This window comes from Dendropsophus ebraccatus, chromosome 5, assembly GCF_027789765.1.
Source record: "Dendropsophus ebraccatus isolate aDenEbr1 chromosome 5, aDenEbr1.pat, whole genome shotgun sequence".
In the NCBI taxonomy this organism is placed as follows: domain Eukaryota; kingdom Metazoa; phylum Chordata; class Amphibia; order Anura; family Hylidae; genus Dendropsophus; species Dendropsophus ebraccatus.
This window is the reverse complement of record NC_091458.1, coordinates 47,022,930-47,040,660: the sequence shown is the minus strand read 5'-3', so window position 1 is coordinate 47,040,660 and position 17,731 is coordinate 47,022,930. Positions and strand designations below refer to the sequence as shown.

The 17,731-nt window shown below is 42.7% G+C and overlaps 1 protein-coding gene across 1 annotated transcript in view; it reads left to right on the top strand.

Moving 5' to 3' along the window:
• LOC138794148 (inactive dipeptidyl peptidase 10-like) overlaps nt 1-17,731 on the top strand; it is a 65,612-nt gene that overhangs the window by 33,534 nt on the left and 14,347 nt on the right. Inside the window, exons 2-6 of the mRNA XM_069972915.1 lie at nt 1,318-1,485; nt 4,821-4,873; nt 9,363-9,444; nt 10,544-10,664; nt 10,880-11,034. Of these exons, the coding sequence (XP_069829016.1) occupies nt 1,318-1,485; nt 4,821-4,873; nt 9,363-9,444; nt 10,544-10,664; nt 10,880-11,034 (579 nt within the window). The remainder of the gene's footprint in view (nt 1-1,317; nt 1,486-4,820; nt 4,874-9,362; nt 9,445-10,543; nt 10,665-10,879; nt 11,035-17,731) is intronic.

The following is a 17,731-nucleotide window of genomic DNA, read 5'->3' as shown; positions in this document are numbered from 1 at the left end:
GGCAGGGGGACACTGAGGGACACAGGGCACTGGAGGGACACTGAGCTTCCCCTTCCATCATCTTCCCCAGCAGCCACAGCCCGCACAGCTCTAGGAGTCGGGTCGTGACATCACCATGTTATCCAGGAAGTGACATCACCATGTTATCCAGGAAGTGACATCACCATGTTATCCAGGAAGTGACATCACCATGTTATCCAGGAAGTGACATCACTATGTTATCCAGGAAGTGACATCACCATTTTATCCAGGAAATGACATCACCATGTTATCCAGAAAGTGACATTACCATGTTATCCAGGAAGTGACATCACCATGTTATCCAGGAAGTGACATCACCATGTTATCCAGGCAGTGAAGCCTTGATACAGTAGTAAGTGCAGGGGAAAAAGCACTTTATAAGCATTTCCCGTAATAAGTGTATATTGGTGATTTGTATAACTTTGGGGGGGGGGGGGGGGGGGCAATACAATACTTTAATAAAAATTTTCACAGGACTTCTCCTTTAACTAATAATTACCCTGGTTGACTCTTAGTGGGTGTCCCAAATAAATGTACCTACAATGCTGCAATTTGCTTTAGATATTATGTGTGAATACTCGAACCCCTTAACGGACTGACATAATAAGGTACAATTGTAATGATAATAAGAAAGTGCCTAGATATCACAGAATATGACATAACAACATGTGCAGACCAAAGGATAGTTGAATTAGAATGAGTTAGACTAGGCCAATCCAACACCCAGATGCTGCAAATGCACTATGCATTGATTGGTTCCAGGAAATTACATGTCATATTTTTTTTTACTATTGAATTCTATTGAACTTAGCAGTAAAACAGCCATTTGTGTACACATACAGAACATTAATTTTATGGTCGTCATTTTTACAGCTCTAAAGTAGCATGTCTTTTTTTAGTCCATTTAGTCATCCTAAAGATTACACTTCTGCTTCTCCCATACTATAGAACTTACCATCCCGACAAATTTAACTCTCATCCACCATCACTATAGATTATATAGGTTATATCGTCTATCAGTTACAGTAACCTGGCTGCCACTGTACTTCTATATAAACATCTGTTCCCATCACTGGCTCTATCCTCCCCTCACCCTGTAGACTGTAAGCCCTGCAGGCAGGATTCTTTGGGTTTTGCTCTCCCTCTGTGTCAGTCATTCATGTTTATTGTACTCGCTTTTGTGCTTTCTTATGTATTTTTAATGTAGCAATTTGTTAGACAGGATCATTGCACTGGAGAGCTGCTAGTCACCAGGGATTTCCTTTCGCTGACTAACAAAATGGTATCTCTTCAAAGTGTAAAAATCCATTTACTGTGAATGGGAAATGTGGTGGAGAACATATTCACAAGTTCTCCAATTCCAAATCTCCATTCTCTGTAGTCTTTATACTTCCGATTGTTTTGGATAGTACTAACATGGTACCAAACTTTATGTATAAGCAGCCTGAATCATACAGGAAGAAGGTCAGTTATAAATGACAGGTATACTGTATAAACATAGTGCTTGGGTTCACCCTTTACACTAGGCTACCTTCCAGCTTTATTAGGCTGTGCAGATTAGTTACTTCAGCTTTATTGTGTTTCATTATGTTTGGTGCGTTCACACATAACAAATTTGCAACAAATACGCTGTGATACTCTGTACCATTATAGTCTATGGCCCTGCATTCTTGCAGCAGATTTTTATTGCATTGCAAGAATTTAGTGACAGCCATATTTAAAGCAACTCTGTACCCACAATCTGACACCCCCCCCCCCCCCCCAAACTGCTTGTTCCTTCAGATAGCTGCTTTTAATCCAACATCTGTCCTGGGGTCCATTCGGCAGGTGATGCAGTTATTGTCCTAAAAACAACTTTTAAACTTGCAGCCCTGTGTCAAATTGGCGTGGCCTAGAATGTCTGTGCATTAGGCTTGGACCGCCTCTCCGTCCCACCTCCCCGCCCTCTTCATCATTAGGAATGCTCCAGGCAGGTATTCTGCTATTCATCTCCTGTCTGAACACTGCACATGTGTTGCATCGTTAAGGCATCTGTGCAGTGTTCAGACAGGTGAGGAATAGGAGAAGTTCTGCCCAGGGGCATTCCTAATGGTGAAGAGGGTAGGGAGGAGGGTCGGAGAGGCGGTGCAAGCCTAGGGCATAGACACTCTAGGCCATGCCGATTTGACACAGAGCTGCAAGTTTAAAGTTTATTTTAAGGGCAATAACTGCATCACCTGCCGAATGGACCCGAGGACAGATCTTGGATTAAAAGCAGCTATATGAAGGTACAAGCGGTTGGGGGGGGGGGGGGGGGGTGTCAGATTGGTGGTACAGAGTCGCTTTAACTATGTAGCTGCTGTGCCAGTAAAATTAAACAAAAAATGCTTACCTGCCCGGCGCCTGCACTCCTGATGAAGTTTGTGGATCCCTGCTCACTGATGGCCCATTCAGCACATCACTGTCTGTGGCAGGATAGCTCATTGATTGCCTGATTGGGCTGTCAGTGAGCAGGGACCCAAAGACTCAGGCAGGAGAGGGATTCTAATTGATTCTCCATTGACTTTGATGAAGCCGCATTATAGAGGGGAGGGTGTATCCTCCTACTGGGGGCGGGCTGGCCCACCTCCAGTGCTTAAGCCAGTGCCCAGGAATAGAACAGCAATGTATGCAGGAACCTGTCTGCAGTTCAAAAAGAAAGACCACGGCACCGGCTTTCCCGCGCTGGCATTGTTCTATCTATGTGCAAAACTTAAAGTGTCACTGTTGTTAAAATTTTTATTGCAGAAATCAATAGTCCGGGCGATTTTAAGAAACTTTGTAATTGGGTATATTAGCCAAAAAATGAATTTTTATCATGAAAAAGCAGTTTGAAGCTCTTCCCCCTGTCTTCATGGTTTTCCTATGGAGAGAGAGAAAGTAAAGGCAGCAAAAACAGGACAACAAAGAGTTAATTTACATTCACATCCCAGGCTCTCTCCTGTGACAGTCAGCCCCCACCTCTCTGACCCCTAATTAGGGCTCTGAATAGCTCCCCTACTGTGTAATCCTTTGTTCTTGGCTCTCAGCTGCCCACTAATCTTGCTCCTTCCCCCTCCCCTCTTCATAGAACAATCAGATCCAACTGATGAAAAAACAGTCGAGATTTTCTGATTCTGAGGAGTGGATGACAGAAAGGAGAGGAGGGGGGGACCTGGGAAAAGGCTTTTTAAATGCAGATAATGTCAGATTTGGCTAATAAACACAATTACAAAGTTTCTTAAAATCGCCTGGACTATTGATTTCTGCAAAAAAAAAATTAACGACAGTGACACTTTAAAGCGAATGTACTTTTGGTACATTCGTTTTAAAAATTTTGTTAGCATAGTAGTGGCTAGAGAGCAAATTTACAGTAAAAATAAAGCAAATGGCTTTGTTAGCTCGGCAGTCGGCTTATCAGCCTGCTTCCCTTTAACTCATTGCCCCTCTGAGGACTGGATCCAGCTTTTCCACACCCCCGGGGAGGAGCGGCAAGGAAAGGCACCGAGTTAAAAGGCTGCTGGCTGGTATGCTGACTGCCAAGCTAACAAAGCGATTCCCTTCATTATTAATGTAAATTTGATCATCTCTAGTAGTGGCTGTAGTGTGGCCATATTGACTACCAAACCACAGCTACTGTTCTAACATTTGATTTACTAATACATGTCTGACTGTATGTGTTAGGTAGAAAGTAAGGCAGCAATTTTAAGGAATAGAACAACTTTCAAACAGTTTTTGGTCCTACAGTTTGGGCCTCATGATGATACCCTTATCTGTTTGTTATGCTTCCTATGGGTTTTAGTGTAAGAGCATAGCTTCATGCAGGTTCCAGGCCAGCTGGCAGCAGCTATGCAGACAGTAGGTCTTCTGAGCAGGGACCCTGCGTAGCTAGACAAGCTAGACCAAAATGCGCTTGAAGGTGTAAAGGCCCTATTCCATGGAACAATTATCGTCCGTATTCGGCCGATGTCGGCCGTTACGGCCAATAATCGTCCCGTGGAATTGACAGCAACGATCAGCCGACATCGTTCATGTCGGCTGATTGTTGCAGTCGTTTGGTTTGTAACATGTTGAAAACCAAACGACTAATAAAGCAACGATCTGCTGCCGGCGCTCCGTGGAATAGGAGCGTCGGCAGCAGACGCTGCTGTATCCTATGGCCTGCCCGGACGATCAGCGATCCTCCGAGCAGCTCCCCGCGGCCCTCCCCGGACTCACCCGCTCGCTGCTGCCGCGTGGAATAGCGGCACCAGCGAGCGGTGAACGAGTCAGTAGCTCGTGGAATAGGGCCTTTAGAAAAAGTAGGTCAACAAGGTAAAGAATAATTCTAGGCTAAGGTGCAATGACCGCATTAAACATAAAGTTCAGGTCATCAGCAGGCAGGACAATATCAGATCCAAAACATGGAAACTTAAACAGACAGACAAGCCAGGATGTGTACATGAATAGTCAGGTAGGTTGGCTCAGACAAAAAAAACTAAACAGGAAAATAGACAATTACCCAATCAATAGAAGACTGGATAAGCTCTCTGTTAAGGTCCTGGGAGTGACAACACACTGCACAGAACTTTCATGAATTGGAGTGCAAAAAGTTGTGGTTTCCTACTGTCATGATGAGATCACAGCTCTGGAGCGGCCTACATCTAGGTGAAGCACGGTGACAATTTGTGTTGACCTTTGGCTAAAATCATTCCCTTTATAAAGTGATGTCATGGGTCGTATGCTGACATGTAGAAATACTGTAGAAATATGTAATCTTTAAGCTCACTTTAATTTGTCACTGGAATTATTATTTCTTGCAGACTGCAGGAATGTCCTATATTGCATCATATGCTGTATACAATATAAGGAGCAGGTAAGATTATGTTCCCATTCTTGGGATCAAAGGGAGGTCCCATTGGTCAGACCCCCACAGATCTGCACGTTACTCCCTATCCACTTACTGGATACCCCTATAAGAAAACCAGAGAACCAACATTTATTTTATAATTAAATTAGTAACGGGGGCTCCGCTAATACTCCACTAAGGTTAGCTATACAGATATTTAGTGATATCCCATCAAGAAATGTTACATTCACATAAGCATACTTCTTGGATCTTTTCTAAAATGTCAATGCGTCTGCACTGCCTTCAGTAGTTTCCTTATTTTCCATTTCCTCACAATTTCAGTGGCTTGGGCTCTTAAATGTCACAACAAATTGGAATACTGTAGTGATTGATTTTTATTTTTTTTTGACGGGCTCAAAAAACCCTAATTTGTTTTAGCAAATGGATGAAATATCAATAGTTTACTGAGAATGTTTATTATTCTAAAGAATCTTCTCTACCATAACTCTATGGCTCAACATGAATAATATATGGTATGTTTTAATACTTTTGCACAATAGAAGGAATGTTTTATTGGGGGTGGGGGCATTTTTATAATTAAACTATTTTTTTCCTCCCACTATGGGATGTAAACTTGTAATCAGTCCATTGCTTCTAGAATGCTCAGGAATACTCAATATTCCAAAGCCTCATTAACTCTAAGTGTCAGTGTAAATGTGAATGGGCTGGCTCACCATTTATTGTGTATTGGGATGTCATGCCAACACATCAATGACACATGAAGAAAAAAGGGAAAACAGCTGAATGCTTAAGTCATTTCACAGCACGCAGCTGTTTCTCCTTTTTTCATGTATTATACATTCTATGCCAGTGATTTTCAACCAGTGTGCCGCGACACATGGTCGGGTGTGCCGCGGGGAAAGTTCCCCAAACTATGGTGCCCCTGCAGATCACCCCGCTGCTGCTGTCCGCCTCACCTACTGGCCGCCTGTAGCGATCGGACGTGCTCCTCCTATCCAATCAGCACCACGCTCCTGGTCTCTGCTGATTGGAGGAGCACGTCCGGGCCCTACGGGCGGCCTTTAGGTGAGGCGGACAGCAGCAGCGACCATCTCAGAGGAGGTGAGGAGGAAAGGGGGGGAGAGAAACCTGGGGATGGGGGAGAGAAACAGGAGAAAACAATGGGGGAGAGAAACCTGGGGATGGGGGAGAAAACATGGGGATGGGGGAGAGAAGCATGGGGGAGAGACAGGGAGAGAAGCATGGGGGAGAGAAACCTGGGGATGGGGGAGAGAAACATGGGGATGGGGGAGAGAAACAGGGGAGAGAAGCAGGGGGGAGAGAAACATGGGGATGGGGGATAGAAACAGCCGAGAGAAGCAGGGGGGAGAGAAGCACAGGAGAGAAGCATGGGGGAGAGAAGCACAGGAGAGAAGCATGGGGGAGAAGAAGTATGGTGGAGAGAAGCACAGGAGATAAGTAGGGGGGAGAAGTATGGTGAAGAGAAGCACAGGAGAGAAGCATGGGGGAGAGAAGCACAGGAGAGAAGCATGGGGGAGAAGTATGGTGGAGAGAAGCACAGGAGAGAAGTAGGGGGGAGAAGTATGGTGAAAAAAAGTACAGGAGAGAAGCACAGGGGGGGAGAAGAAAACAGGCCCAGGTTTCACACTGAGTGAGTATAAATACATTTAGAATCAATATTATTAACTATATGTATAATATGTACTGTTTTGGTGTCATTTTGTGCCATTTTGGTTGGTGGTGTGCCCCGGGATTTTTTCAGTATAAAAAGTTTGCCGCGGCTCAAAAAAGGTTGAAAATTACTGTTCTATGCTAAGCTGTACTCTAAGACGTTTTGTACAATGCAAACACATCAACACCCCACTATCACATTGCAGAACAGTGCAATGAAATAGATGGAGCTTGCGTTCTATGTTAAGCTCTTCAGATACCACAGTCACTAATAATTACAGCATTTAATAGGCTAAATGAATGGGATCAGAGAAATCTCTGATCCCAGCCATTTTAGTATAAGCCCATCTGTCAGTCACCACTAGGCTTCACCCATGGCCACAGCCTCTATGTCCACGCAATCCCATAACTTACACAAGGCCAGGAGCCTTTAAACAAAGCATTTAATGATGTTCATATATGTGATTCAGACCATTAAAGGAGAAGTCTGGGCAGGGAGATTTTTTCAAAAGTGCCAGGGAGGGGGAGGATGAAAAAAATAACATGCACTGACTGAAAGGCCTGGAACATCACTTCCTAGGTACCCTCTCAAAGCAGGAAGTGGCTGGGGACCAGGGCAGCGGTACGCGGGCACTAGCAGTGGAGCCGGGGAGGTAAGTGCATGTTTTTTTCATCCTTTCCAGCACTTTTGAAAAAAATCTCCCTCTCCAGATTTTTACATGGATAGACCGAAGCCAAAATGGGGATGCTTGTGCCGCAGTCCTTTTTTTTTAACCACCGCCTGGTTTCTACTTACAGTACTGGTCTATTGCAGAGCACCTGCCAGGGATAGAGCACTGGAGACTGACCCACTGCCCCCAGTGTGACGATCGGCCCTCCCCTCTGTGACGCGGCTCCATTGGTTCTAGTGGAGACGCATCACAGAGGGGAGGGGGTCTCCTCCCACTGGGGACGGGCCGGTCTGCCTCCAGTGCTTCACCCCCAGCCAGTGACACCAGCGTCGTACACAGGAGCCGGGACACGGTTCAAAAAAAGGAACGCAGCACTTGCATCCCCGTGCTGACATCGGTCTATCCATGTAAAAATCAGTGGTACATTTGCTTTAACTATTCCAGTTCTTATTAACAAGCTATACAGCCCAGCTTACTTATCCAACACAGTTGCAACATGGCACAGGGGTACTAGAACTATGAAGGGATGTGATTACGGACTCCTATGTGCTCTGTTTCACAATGACTGTTTCTGCAGCACCATAGTATTTTAATACCATAGAGTCTATAAGATGATGACAAATGGCCCTAACCTAGTGTTAAATATTTACAAGGCCGGTTGCTGAGAGGCACACGTACAGTTAATGATACTGTAAGTGAATCAGATTGAAATTCTTAGACTGGCCTAAGCCCAAGTGATATTACCTTCTATAATACTCTGCAGTGCAGTGAAGAGTTCTTGGTCGGATGAGATAAATGTCAGAATAGAATAGAAATGTTACAAATCTTACGGTTACAAGTGTTACACATCTTTAAGATGAAGAGCGGAGATGTCCTGGTTTTATCAACATGTTTCATTTCTGTATTCCTGGCACCACTCCACACGCACAAAATCCTTCAATCTCTTCTCATAGGAGATTGGATGAATAGTAGCAATAAAGTCACATCATGGCCAGCAAGAATATTAAGGTTACTTGTTATGCTCCGAGAAATCTGGTTGCTATCACAGTGTCATGAAAATATTACCACAAATATACAACCACCAGATATTATTGTCCTGAGGTATCTTCCAACCATAATCCGGCCCTGTCTGCATGCATATGGCTCCCTGATTTAGATAGTTAAAAAAAATATCTTTACATAGGCCAACATTGGCAATGAGTGTTGCTAGAAACACTCCTTTGGCCCATTTAAAGTGACAATGATCAGCCGAGGAGAGGGAAAACACCTTATCTTCGGCTGATCGCATCTTTAGGGCCGCACTAAAATATATCACTATCGGCTGCATAACGCCCTTTGCAAATGGGGAATGTGCAGCCGACAGCACTATAATTTTTAAATCAAGTATTTTAACTGAACATTTTGGAAGAAAAAAAAATTAACTTTGAGGAAAAACCCCAAAGAGGGCATACCCTCTTCTCACTCCCCATACTCTTCCATTGTCCTTTGATTAAGAACATCCCTTAATCCATGAAACATACAGTTTTCACAACACTCATGTGTAAAACGACATATACATAACAATAAAGTTGCATTAAAAACTATCCAGCATATATAAAAACACAGCGAATGCAGATATCGGAAAGATTTGCACAGGTGTTTTTTGGGGGCTCAATAACGCTACAGCCAGATGTTAGTGGATAGTGTAGGAATATATAAAAAAAAAAAATGCAATACCCACATAGAATTTTTGGGTATAGAGGTTTTTGTGGCTCCTGTTTTTCTAGCTCCAAAAACACCAGTAACTGAAAGGTATTGTAGGCATAGCTTTAAATCGCCAGCTCATATTTGGATGCAGTGTTGCTTTCTGAAAACATGATGTGTGACCACTAGAGATGAGGGAATCTCGAGCACACTCAGATCTGTCCAAACCCAAGCATGCAATATTTGATTACCGGTGGCTGCAGAAGTGGGATGCAGCCCTAGGAGGTCCTAGAAAACATGAATACATCCTATTACCTATGGCGATATCCATGTTTTCCAGGCAGCCTTAGGTGTGCATCCAACTTCTACAGCCATTGGTAATGAAAGGCCACATGCTTGGTTTGGGACAGAGAGAGATTCGCTTATAATGTGTGACGATAATAGCAATAATCTTTATCAATCACTTGCAGGAAACAGTGGAATCTCAGTCCCCCTGGAAAAAATGATACCAATCTACAATATGCTGAATGGGGACCACATGGGAGCCAACTGGTGAGTCAACGTGAAAATGGGGAAAAAACACAAATTTCATGTAAATGATGTCCCTGCTTGAATTCAAACTTAGGACGCCAACAATAAAAGGCAATGGGTGAGATTGTCTTAGTTACCCCTAGCAACCAATCAGATTCCACCTTTCATTTTTCAAAGAGTCTGTGAGGAATGAAAGTGGGATCTGATTGGTTGCCGGGGGCAATTAAGACAATTCTACTTTATACTAGTTTAATAAATCCCCCCCAATTTTTCTAACCACTCATTCATCTAATATTTTGGCTCCGTTCTGGGCCACTTTTCACTTTACTGCATCTGTGATTGAAACTAGAATGGGGGACCTGACATATCCTGGCTCTACCAGGCACTCATAAGCTGCAGGCACTTCAGGGAGATCTCCTGCTTGGGCTGAAACGATAATATGACATCTGCCTGGGGATTCCCTCCCAGCAAAGATCCAAAGTCCTAAAAGTGAGAGAGACTCACCTCCATTCAGTGTGGAAGCCTGGACTAGGTGAGTATTGAGGGTTTGTTTTTTTTGTTGCGGCACATGTTACTAGGTGAGTATTGTATGTGTGGTGGGGGGGGAGGCTTCTGTTGCGGCACAGGTAAATTTTTGGACTGTGGTACTAATATTCTTATGACAGGTTTTTAGTTTTCCCACCTATGCAAAAACAACCAGCAGATTTATGAATGCAACTGGGATATAAAACAAACTCAAAGGATAAAATATATCTACATTATAAAATGGTCTATGACAATGGAAATACTCTGTAATTTATTTTCTATGACCAAATATTACATGTGGCAAAAAGACAGATAGTTGTATATTGTGCAATATATGATTAGATATGCAATCTCCCATAATGGGCCCTTGATAGCTTTGCAAATCTCTCCATCAGCAAAAGCTTTAAGAAAACCATTTCTCCGCTATCATTATTATTTTTTGTACATGACACGTTGATGACTTCTTGTTTATTATATTACAGAGAACTTTAATATAAAGTAATAAATTTGTCCTCTGAGTCAGATATTGCTAAATAATGTAATATAGTTTGGCTGTTGCTTAGTCTATACACATTATTTTATTGTTTGATTTCAGGTGTTCATCTATGAAAATGATATATATTATCAAGAGGTGGCTTCTGGTCCAGCGCTTAGGCTCACGTCATCTGGAGATCCAGAAAGAGTGCTCAATGGGATCTCTGACTGGACCTACCAAGGTCAGGCCTAGTAAAATGCATCAATCCATGTAACCAGCCAGTGTATTTCTAATCTGAAGCTGTATCAGCTTTTAACGTGGGCAGACATAGCTGTCAGCTGAATGCCCTTTCATCCCCCTTTATCGCCATTAACTTTTTGAAATTTTTTAGATTTTTTTTTTTGCTAGTATCGTTCAGGAGGACATGGTGTCTCCAATGATGTGCTTGTGTTACAGAGGAAGTGCTACATAGCTATGCTGCTCACTGGTGGTCTCCAGATGGAGCCAGACTTGCCTATCTGACTATCAACAACACACTGGTACCTAAGATGGAGCTGCCCCACTTTGTTGGGGCTGATTACCCAATACATGCACGATATGCCTACCCTAAGGTATGTACCTAGCATTGTGCTTCTGTCGTTTCAATTACTTTTTCCATGTTTCAAGATAATCTTTGTGTAACACCCTATATTTATCCATTAACATCACTACTCAGCTCTATTAGACAAGGAATCAAGCGAAGGGCCGTTCCCAAAATACTGGGGGCTTCCAGCGATCAAATCTCCTGCTATGGACACTTTGGGGGAGATTTATCAAACTGGTGTAAAGTGAAACTGGCTCAGTTGCCCCTAGCAACCAATCAGATTCCACCTTTCATTCCTCACAGACTCTTTGAAAAATGAAAGGTGGAATCTGATTGGTTGCTAGAGGGCAACTAAGACAATTCTACTTTACACCAGTTTGATAAATCTCCCCCTTTATGTTTACTTGATTATTTTAATGTCCACACAAAATATATTATGAACATCAGATTTCTTATTTGTTGGCTGATCCTTGGACCTTTTACACAGACTGATTATCCACAGTGAGGTTTCCTGTCTGCCAATAATCGCCCTGTGTAAAAAGATCATCATCCCTTATTCTGTGGATCGAGATAAGTGCCTATGGTGGTAGATCCCCTTTAAGGTTCCCTATTCTAGAGCATTGTGTTTTATATGGTGCTCTAGAATAGCAGCTGCATAGGAGATCATGTGGCTGCTGGTATGGCACCTGGCTGTCAGTCTTTAAACAGTGTTTATATGCCACTGTGTCCATTGGTCCAAGAGATCATGTGATCTCCAGGTGACTGGTCACATAACCATCTCACTAGACCCAGCACAACCATCACAGTGACAGCTATCACTTGTCACATTGATATGATGTTATGCACTCCAACCCTATTCCCCAATGTGTGTAATTCAAAAGTCTATAAATAAATATTTAAAAATGGTAAAATTGTGTTAATAAGTGCACACCTAGGCCTCTGACATACATCTAGGCCTCTACTAGTTTCTAGAACAACGCACTGGAAAGATTTCATACAACTCAATACCAGCTTATACTCTTCAGCTTAGTGTGATAAACTCAATTTGTTGCACTACCAAGCTTCTCCCCCAGTGAAGCCCAGGCCATTCTGCCCCTCACTCTGGATCTATTTGCCCTTTCATCAAATCTAGGTTAAATTCTATCACTTGTCCTTGAAAGAATAGCTTACTGATCCAGAGAATGTGAAGCACCACAAGGTGTGTAGCGCATGTTAATTACCCGCCAAGTGATTATTAAGGCAGCCATTAGCATATAGATTTGCAAATAAACTTTACTGCAGCCATTTTGCATGTCTTGCTGTTTCTCTCTGGCTGTTATAAATGTCACCATCAGTTATTGATTTATGTAAAACACTGTCCTGGCCTTTAGTTCAATGAGAAATAATTACAGTCTTGCCTCACCTGCTTTGCATTTTACTCAATACTTTAACTGCTGCAGAAAAGATCATGTTTCATACTACCGCTACTGTTCCCATCATAGCGCTGTACATAGAGGACGGACACGACAACTCACCAGAGAAAGGGACACAGCATTAGTTCTGCTACTAAAATAAATAAAAATCTGAAAAAATCTTTTGGATTAACCAAGTGGCTTCCTCGCTCCTGGCTCTTGTTTAGCTGCAGGCATCTTTATAATTCCCTAAGAAGTTATCTCAGTGGCATCGGGACCCAGTACAGCAGTGCCTGAAGCTGAGCAAGGGTTTAAAGTGATGAGTATACGGATATTGTCTGGTTTGGGGTCTGATTTTTTTTTTTTCTGCCTGATCTGGGATATAAGAAGTTAGGAGTCCAGTCTGGTGTCTGATGTTAACATAGGTAGTCATTAGAGATGAGCGAACCGGGTTCAGGTTCGAGTCCATCCGAACCCGAACGATCGGCATTTGATTAGCGGGGGCTGCTGAAGTTGGATAAAGCTCTAAGGTTGTCTGGAAAACATGGATACAGCCAATGACTATATCCATGTTTTCCACATAGCCTTAGGGCTTTATCCAACTTCAGCAGCCACCGCTTATCAAATGCCAAAAGTTCGGGTTCAGATGGATTTGAGCATGCTCGAGGTTCGCTCATCTCTAGTAGTCATACTATATTTTGGGTTCTAATATTAATATATGAGGTCTTAATATATTTAGTCATGCACTTTCTTTTCAGGATTTAAAGTTATCTCCTATACACAAGATGGAGGTTGATTGATGAAAGTCCACCACTTATTACGAGAGTGGAGATCAATCATCCCCCAACTGAATGGAGCACCTGCACACATGCTTGGCCACCATTCCATTTACAGCAGTGCTCATAGAGAATGCATGGAGCAGAGGCAAGCCTGCATGCTGCTGTATACACTTAGGGGGGAGAAGTGACCCCTGTCCTCATGATCACTTCAGGTCCTTTTGGTTGGACCTCACTGGTCACCTACTTATCCCTAAAGTGTCACTGTCATTATAACTTTCAAAATCTAAATCAACAGTAGATGTGAAATAAAGCAAGTTCCCCCCCCCCCCCCTGTCTTTCTAACCCCCTCCCACGCAGAACTTAAGTTGCTGCTATTTCCCCGTCTCCTCACATTTTTGAAGACGCGGCTGTTGCACTCTTCTGTTTTCTGTGTGTGTTTGTGGACCGGAATCTTTATTGCCAGCAAGCATTGCACGTTTCAGCGGATCCACTCTGATGGTTGTCCCAGATATGCTGATGGCTGTTCCCTTCTCATTGAGTTCATAAGCTAGAATCATAGTTCAAGTGTTCTGCTTTTTGTGTTTGTTGTGATTCCCGTTATCAAAAAGGTTCACGCCTTTTCTAGAATTTTGTACTTTGTTCTTACGTGTGTGTAAAAGTAAAAACTTTAATAAACATGTTGAATAAGAAATAAAGCAAGTTTGCAATATACACTCATTTTTTTGTTACATAGTAACATAGTAAATAAGGTTGAAAGAAGACAAGAGTCAATTAGGTTCAACCTAGGGAAATCCTACTGTGTTGATCCAGCAAGGCAAAAAACCCCATGAGGCAGATGACAATCGCCCAACCACAGGGAGAAAACTCCCCCCCCCCCCCCCCGACTCCAATGGCAACCAGAACAATCCATGGATCAACGTATCACCGGAAATCTAATGCCCATAACTTGTAATATTATATTGTTCAAGAAAAGCATTTGTTGTTATCATGCTGTAAAGCAAAGCTGTACTTACCAGAAATCCAGGTCCAGTCTCCTGAAGGCAGATTTTCTGACTTGTGCTGGTTGTAAAAAACAAACTAAACACAGGAATTCCGGCCAGTACAGAGAGTCACGGCTCAATGTGTCCATCAGTCACATGACTTTCTTCTTTCTGTGAGTGCTCAGATGGCCTGGGATACACAGGACTTCCTGTTCTCTGACTGTTTCCTGTTTTTTGAGGAAAACAGGAAGTGCTGTGTTTTCCATGATAACAAAAAAAAAAAGAATGTAGATTGCAAACCTGCTTTATATCACATCTACTGTTTATTTAGATTTTGAAAGTTATACCGACGACCTAAGGATATGGAATCACCTTTAATCTATTCAATGATGACTGAATATATTTAGTCATGCCTTTTTTTATGCTACCCTTGCTCAGGAGGCCTACTCCCACTGTTTGTTTTATAGGGTAACACTTCTATGAAATTTATTTAGTTAGAAGGAGCTCCACAATGTGAAAATATGATGTCTCATATTAAGTATAACCCAAAGTTTATGTACTCCTTTATTTAGGAAAACAATTTTTTTTACATGTCTGTTAGTTGTGAAAAATAAACCCTCCCTGCTTCATTGTTACATAATTGGGTTATATTGTTATGTAATCTGTATGCAATAATGCCACAGGGACCAAGCATTGGTTTCTGTCTCTATGCATAATTTAGTACATGTAGATACTTTTAGAACATTTATACTTTGTAAACTTACATTGCAAAAACAGAGGGGCCGGATGCAAATAAATCTATTCACACAAGCCGGCTTTGCAAATAAATTTTGGCACTTTTACACCCGTTGCGCCAGAGGAGCAGGGAGGTGGTGGAGTGGGGGAAGAATGGGGGGGCGAAGTCTCTCCGTCCGCTGAATTTAACAGTTGAAAAATGTTAAAGAAGCCTACGCCAGGTCTGAGCTGGTGTAGGCTTTAGTACATGCACACACTAGTTAGCACAGGATTCATGAAGAGGCAGCGCGCCTCTACATAAATCTGTGGAGCATCGGCACTGCGGGGACATTTTTAAGCCAGGCGTAAAAAATTAAAGACTTCATAAATGTCCCTCTAGGTTTTAAAATTGAACTGGTTACATGTTAACAAGTATGTAAACAGACATAAAGAAATTTGTATTTTACCTACCTGTTATGGGTTTATGAATGTATAGTTCTTATGTTTTTCTATGCACGCGAACAGAGCCACTCACCAATACACTGGCGTAGCTACCTTGGAGGCAGAACACACAGCTGCTATGGGCCCCGTGCTACAGAGGGGCCCAGGCCCCCTTGACATATACAGTGTCTCCCCCCTCGCACAGCAGCCCTGGCAAATCCTTAGCCTACTACCCACTACCCTCTAAGTATGAGTATGTATTATATACATATATGCTGCTGACCACCTCATAACCAGATCCCCCCTCCCCCCTGAGCCGCCCCAGCAGGGAAAGTGCCGTAGCATCCAAGAGGCAGAGCCAGTGGCAGACCCTCCCCCTCCATGCCTGCCTTTAACTAAAACTACAAACTACTCCCAGCCCTACTGCTACCACTACTCCCAGCTCTACTACTACTCTCAGCCCTAGGTCTACTACTACTTCCATTCCTACTGTTACTACTTCTACAACTACTTCCAGTCCTACTGCTATGGCCCTACTGGCATCATAAGTGTGGGAGAGGGGGGCCTTGTAATGTTTTTTTTGCTATGGGGCCCCATGAAGCCTAGCTACACCCCTGCACCAATACAATACTATTAACTGCCAAGAACTAGCCATAGCACCTTGGTAACCATATATATGCCCCATGTATTCTTTAGTTGATCCATCAAACCATATAAAACGTCTACAATTTGGTCTCACACATCACTACCACATAGTTCCATAAGTAAACAGCTCATATTATATTCCTATTACATTAAATCTGAGCTTTTACAATCCCAAGATTACAACTGAATAAAAATAATGTATTTGGCAAGTATTTTGATTATTCTCTTATTAAATGCCTTCATTTATTTGATTCATATTCAGTTTTATGAAGTTTATTGAGCATTGCAGAAATATTCTGCCTAGATACTGAGAAGAATCATTAATATTCTCACCAATTCCTGGGTAATAATGCGCATCAGAACTTTACTAATGTTGATCAGAGGATTTGCTTGCAGGGAATATCAGTACTTACTCATGTGGAAGCTCATATTCTTGTTTAGTTTCTGTAATCTTGCTTCATTAAAGCTTGTACTATGAAACCTCTATTGTCTTGTTTGTACATATAACACTAGATAATGGTGGCTACTACCAATTCTTGTCCATATAATTGCTTATTAAACATACCGCCTGCTGGCTTTTCCTATTGAAATCCAGGGGAAATGTGAATTTATTTTCTTGAATGGAGAAAATTGCTGGGCATGAACTTCTAGTTTACAGCAATGTCCTTTGGGTCATTTTAAGAACATTTATTAGGAAATACTTTTTTTTCAATAGGCACACAAAAGAAAGAGGTGGGGGGGGGGGGGGGTTGTGTTGGGTCATATTCCCTCTCTCCTTAAATTGTCATCAAATTTATTCAGAATGCACTTAAAATCCCATTCCTGACTACCCCATGCACAAACTATGAGGATATACACCTTAAGGCTGGGTTCACACACTGTATACTTCAGGCAGTATTTGGTCCTCAAGTCAGGTCCTCATAGCAACCAAAACCAGGAGTGGATTGAAAACACAGAAAGGCTCTGTTCACACAATGTTGAAATTGAGTGGATGGCCGTCATATAACGGTAAATAACTGCCATTATTTCAATATAACAGCCGTTGTTTTAAAATAACAGCAAAAATTTGCCATTAAATGACGGCCATCCACTCAATTACAACATTATGTGAACATAGCCTTTCTGTGTTTTCAATCCACTCCTGGTTTTGTTTGCTATACAGCCTCACAAATACAGCCTCAAATATACATAGTGTGAACCCAGCCTTAAAGGAGAGGTCCGGCCAATTTTAAAATCTGACAGCCGGCAGAGGCAGGGGGGAAATTGATTAGGAGTATGAACTTACTTCTTCCCGTGCCCCTGGTGAGCAGTGGTATCGGCCTCGGGACCCCCGCCGGAAGGCATTTTGTCCCAAGTTGTGATAACGTCACAACTCTGGGGGGAAAAGGCGTTGATGGACTGGCCGCTCAGCCAATCTGTGACTGGAGCGGCGTCCTGTACCAGTAACTGACTGGCTGAGCGATTATGTGATGATGATGTGTCAGTACCGGAGATCGCGGACCCTGGCGGGGGTTCTGAGGCTGGTCCGGCCACTTACCGTGGGCACGGGAAGAGGTAAGTTCATACTCCTGTTTAAATTCCCCCCTGCCGGCTGCCAGATTTAAAAGACGGACAGACTTCTCCTTTAAGGGGTACATGCTTTTACTAAAGGTAGATTGATAACTAGCATCCTCTCCTCTATTAAACATTGAAAAATTGAGAAACACTGTACTAAAACTATAATATCAGGGCTTTATTAAGTGATGGTCTATCCTCAGGTGGGTGTCCACTTTCTA